Source organism: Brassica napus, chromosome C3 (genome assembly GCF_020379485.1).
Source record: "Brassica napus cultivar Da-Ae chromosome C3, Da-Ae, whole genome shotgun sequence".
In the NCBI taxonomy this organism is placed as follows: Eukaryota; Viridiplantae; Streptophyta; class Magnoliopsida; order Brassicales; family Brassicaceae; genus Brassica; species Brassica napus.
This window is the reverse complement of record NC_063446.1, coordinates 48,251,963-48,257,322: the sequence shown is the minus strand read 5'-3', so window position 1 is coordinate 48,257,322 and position 5,360 is coordinate 48,251,963. Positions and strand designations below refer to the sequence as shown.

At 43.1% G+C, this 5,360-nt stretch overlaps 1 protein-coding gene and 1 non-coding gene across 2 annotated transcripts; one reads left to right on the top strand and one right to left on the bottom strand.

Annotated features, from left to right (window-relative positions):
* The first annotated feature begins 1,965 nt into the window (after positions 1 to 1,965).
* On the top strand, positions 1,966 to 4,299 carry LOC106403597. Its single transcript, XM_013844413.2, has 2 exons — positions 1,966 to 2,427; positions 2,509 to 4,299. Exons 1-2 carry the CDS (start codon positions 1,966 to 1,968, stop codon positions 4,297 to 4,299), a joined length of 2,253 nt encoding a protein of 750 aa, XP_013699867.2.
* On the bottom strand, positions 2,476 to 2,582 carry LOC125584813. Its single transcript, XR_007321721.1, has one exon. It is a non-coding gene; the product is annotated as a small nucleolar RNA R71 (small nucleolar RNA).
* Positions 4,300 to 5,360: the final 1,061 nt, after the last annotated feature.

The window sequence follows — 5,360 nt, the reverse complement described above, 5'->3', positions numbered from 1 at the left end:
GATCTCGGTGGTGCATTTTGACAATTCTGCGCTGATCAAGACCTATTCAAAAACCCTTATTGGAAGGTGTATGAATCCGGAGGAGCAGGAGATGAAGTGTTCACAAACCTCCCGAAGATTTAGAAAATGGAGGAAAAGGTTACGGGTATTGATCTGGGATTTGGCAAGTTCTAGTTTGACTTCAAGACGGAGGAGGATCTTGAAGCGGTACTGAAGCAGCAGCCTTTCCACTTCGACTATTGGATGCTATCCTTCGCGAGGTGGCAACCAAAGCAGTCCAAATCATTCCCATCAGAGATAATGTTCTGGATTAGAATCATTGGGGTCCCGCTAGAGTTTCGAACGGTGCATACTTTTGAGAGTATTGGAGATGCATTGGAAAGATTGCTTGCAGTGGACCTGGATCATAACCGTATTCAGGTGGTGATTGATGCGTTTAAGGAACTTTGCTTCGAGACTACTGTGGACTTCAAAGGAGGGGAGTTTTATGATGGTGAGGAAGTGGCGGTATCATTGCGATACGAAAAACTCTTTGGTTATTGTAACGTATGTGCTAGTCTCTGCCATAAGGAGGAACTATGCCCACTTGATATATTGTGTTTTTGGCACATTATATATATGTCTTACTAACAGTTTTCAAGGTTTTATCGAGTCTTTTTAGTCCCTTTTGAGTCATTACATGTCTGGAGTTGCACTGGACAAAAGATGGACCAGCTGGAGGAAAAGAGGAGAAAAAGAGTGTGATTTGGAGTCTTTCGCGCCGAACAGCCGAGCGGAGCAGCCTGAGTGCCTGCTCCAGCGTTAGAGATTTAAAACAAAGTTTCCAAATATTTCGGTATTTGCCCTAGATTTCCTATTTTTTCTTTAGCCGCCTGTGCCTCCTATATATATAGTCTCCTTTTAGTTACTGTATAACCTACCTTAGTTTTTACGCAAGAAAATACATGAGAGAGCTTTGATTTTCGGGCAATTGCTACTTGTAACGGAGAAGGCCTCATCTATCTCCTAGAGAAGATTATCATGAACCCTCTGATTTCTATTATTTATTATATGCAGTATTATTCAGAAATCATGCTTCTCTGTTCTTGTGTTATGTCTGAGTAGTCACCGAGTTAGTTTAGGGTTCTAGGGTTTTGGATTCGCGAGCTGAAGTATAAATAAGTCATCTTAAGATTGGCTACATTCATATATGTTCTTATTTCTTGCATTGAACTGATCACTTAGTGCATGAATTAGGGTTAATCAATTTAGCTAACCGTTGGTTGATAACTTGATATGATTTGAATGAGCTTTGCATCCCTAGTCAGCGAGAGTAGATATTAGGGTGTATTGTGAACATATCGGACTTGATCTCTAAAGCTTGCTATCGTGTCTTGATCCAAACGAGAGTTTAGGTATCAAGACCGATCTGCAAAGGAAGTAACACCACGACAGTGGGTTGTTTCAACCTGAGTGATCCGAGTTTAGACTCGTGTAACCGGACTTGAATAATTGCTTGGTTTGTGATTTCCTTACCTGAAGAAGAAATCCTAGACTAGCGCCTTTAATCAATTCGAAAACAACCTTACTTGTTACTTGTTACATACGTTACCTTATTATTTTAAAACTCCACTTTTGTTTTAGCTTAAATCTGATCCCATAAAAATAAAGTGTGAACTGGTCCTCTGGAATTGAATCTAAAGATATTATAACTACACTGTTAACTTGACAGTAGAAAAAGATCCAATTTTAGTGTATCAAGTTTTGGCGCCGTTGCGACGGAGACCAGCTTTATACCTTTATTTTTCGGTTATTTATTTAGTCTGAACCTCTAACTTGTTTAATCCTTTTTGCAGCTAATAGACCAGTTGCATGACCAGTAGACATACTCGGAGCAATACACAAGGGGAATTACTGTCGCTTACAAATCAGGAACTTCCAAGTTTAGAAAGAACAAACCGTCAACAGAGGCCGAATACCACCACAATGGACAATTTCGACACTCCAGAACAAATCGCTGCTTCTCTGCAACAGATGCAGCAGCAGACTATTGCAGCACAGCAGCTTGCAGCACAGCAGCTTGCAGCACAGCAGCTGGCTGCTCAGCATACTGCACAGCATCAACCACTTGCCCCAATCGGTGAGAGGAATTTACCGCATAACATCCCTGCTACGCGCTCTGCTATTGCTCCACCGCCATGTCAAAGGGCGGATTTTGAGATCAAACCAGGCATGATTAATCTAGTGCAGAGGAAGATGTTCCATGGACTGTCAGCTGAGATACCAATGGAACACACCGAAGCTTTCGAAGAGATTTGCAGCTTCACTCGTGCAAACGGCGTTCCACCCGACTTCATCAAATGCATGCTATTTCCATTCTCTCTAGCGGATAAGGCTTCACGATGGCTTAAGTCGTTACCTACAGGTTCCCTAACTACTTTGGAGCAGGTTAGAGCAGTTTTCTAGGGTCACTTCTACACAAAAGCAAAAACGGCTGCTCTAAGGAACAAGATCTCTTCGTTCAAGCAGCCCGCTAACAAACCATTTAATGAAGCGTGGGAACGGTTTAATGATACCCTCAGAGAGTGTCCTCATCACGGATTTGACGATGACCATGTCCTAGGAATCTTCTACGATGGTGTGGATTGGGAGTTCCGCAATGCTCTAAACGCAGCGAGCAATGGAGACTTCATGACCCAAACCACTGAAGGTGCTCACGCGCTAATAGAGAACATGGCAGCTAGCTCATCCAACAAAAACGAGGAAACTGGCCGGTCCAAGAAGGTGAATAGCATGGACACTAGGAAAATCGATGACCTCGCCGCAAAGGTTGATCTGGAACCAGGTACTGCTGATGCTACAGAAGAGACCAAGACATCAGAAGAAAATCAGCAAGAGGTCAGTTACATCAACGGTCAGGGTTGGCAGTTCAAGAATTACCATCCAAACCCTAATGTGAGAAACAACCCGCATATGTTCTCATACAAGACCAATCCAGACAACCCCAACCAAGCTCAGAATCATTTTCAGAACAAGCAGAACAATCCGCATGCTGCTCCAGCAACTGCGAGCGGTCCGCCAGATGAACTGAAGGGAATGATGCAACAACTTTTGCAGGGTCAGCAGATTCAAAGAAAAGCTCTGAAGCAGGTTACAACCGAGATCAACACTCAGATGGACAACATGTTCATGGAATTAAATTCCAAATATGATGTTGTAGCAAGCCACATAAGGCAGATGGATGTTCAGATTGTTCAAACTGCTGAAACAATAAAAAGGCAACAGGGAACACTCCCAGGGAAAAAAGACAAGAATCCCAAGGAGTGTAACGCAGTCGACCTGAGAAGTGGAAGACATCTCCCAGATCATGTCTCCAAGAAGCTCACTGCTCAAGAGAAGGAAAAACATAAAGAGGGAGAACAACCTCCACTTGAGGATGTCCACGACGACGAACAAGAACTGGAACAGCCAACTGTCATAGAACCTGTAGCTCTCACGACGCAAGATCAGCCTGTTCCTACTCGTGTCTACACTCCAAAAGTTCCCTACCCAGTCCCTGCTAAGAAATTACGCAAAAATTGCGAAGAGATGAAGTGCAAGAAGATGCTAGACGAGTTGAATGTTAAGTTATCTCTCATGGACGTAATTCAGATGATTCCTTCAACGCGCAGTCTTGTGAAGGAGCTGATCTCTGGGAAGACCCCTGTAGACAGCGACATCATGATGGTCTCGAAAGAATGCAGCGCAGTCTTTCAAAACAGAACAGTCAGAAAATTGGAAGATCCTGGAAAATTTGTCCTCTCGGTTCAGATTGAAAAAACAATCTTCGCTTGTTCTTTATGTGATCTAAGTTCCAGTGTGAATCTCATGCCCTACTCAAATGCAAAACGCATGGGACTAACCAATTTTAAGCCAATCAGAATTTCATTGGTGTTCGCAGACAGATCAGTCAAGTTGCCAGTAGGTGTTCTCGAAGACCTGCAAGTTCAAATTGGTAACACCACTGTTCCAGCGGATTTCGTGGTTCTGGAGGTCGAAGATGAACCGAAAGACCCTCTCATTCTAGGCCGACATTTCCTATGCACAGCTGGTGCAATCATTGATGTGCGCAATGGGAGAATCGATCTCCAACTAGGAGATATTGTGATGAAGTTTGAGATGGACGAACTGCTCAAACGACCTATGCTAGATGGTCAAAACTTCACGATTGACGACGAGAACGCCGCCTTGACCCCTCAACAAGGGATGATTGAAGAAATCCTAGCGGATGATTCTTTGGAAGTAGCTCTAATAAGAGCAGAGTCTGAGCAGGACACGTGAAACGTTGATGCTGATGGGTACGAGAATATATTAGATTCGTGTAAAAGCATTGAGAAGATGGTCGCTTTCCTAAGTCTGGGGGAGACGAGCAATCAGATTCCACTAGAAGGAGCAACTACTCCTAAACAAGGGAATAAACCAGCCAGCCTGCTCGATGATTCCTGGAGCGAACTCAAGGCTCCAAAGATCGAATTAAAGTCCCTTCCAGCGGGACTAAGGTACGCGTTTCTTGGACCTAATTCCACATATCCTGTCATTGTGAACTCTGAGCTCAATAATGTGGAAACTGCTAAACTCTTGTATGAATTAAGAAAATACCGTAAGTAAATAGGGTATTCATTAGAAGATATTCCTGGTATTTCACCTGAAAGAGATAATGAAACTTCTAGAAGCCGGTGTAATCTATGCGATTTCTGATAGCAAGTGGGTTAGTCCTCTTCATGTAGTTCCTAAGAAAGGGGGATCACTATGGTTGCTAATGAAAAAAATGAATTGATACCTACTAGGACAGTAACCGGTCACCGTATGTGCATTGACTTTCGAAAATTAAATACGGCTACATGAAAGGATCACTTCCCGCTCCCATTCATTGATCAAATCCTTGAGAGATTGGTTAACCACCCATATTACTTCTTTTTAGATGGTTATTCAGGTTTCTTTAAGATTCCCATTCACCCAGACGATCAGGAGAAGACTACTTTCACGTGTCCATGTGGCAGTTTTGCCTACTGGAGAATGCCGCTTAGGTTGTGCAACGCTCCTGCAACATTCCAGCGTTGCATGATTTCTATTTTCACTGACCTAATTGAGGACATAATAGAAGTTTTCATGGATGACTTTCGCGTCTATGGGAACTCCTTTTCTCTCTGTTTGTCAAACTTGTGCAGGGTCCTTCAGCGGTGTGAAGAAAAGAATCTCGTGTTTAATTCGGAGAAGTGTCACTTCATGGGTGCGAGATGGGATTGTTCTCGGTCATAAAATCTCAGAAAAAGGAATTGAAGTGGACAAAGCAAAAATAGAAGTGATGATGAGTTTACAGCCTCCAAACTCTGTCAAAGGAA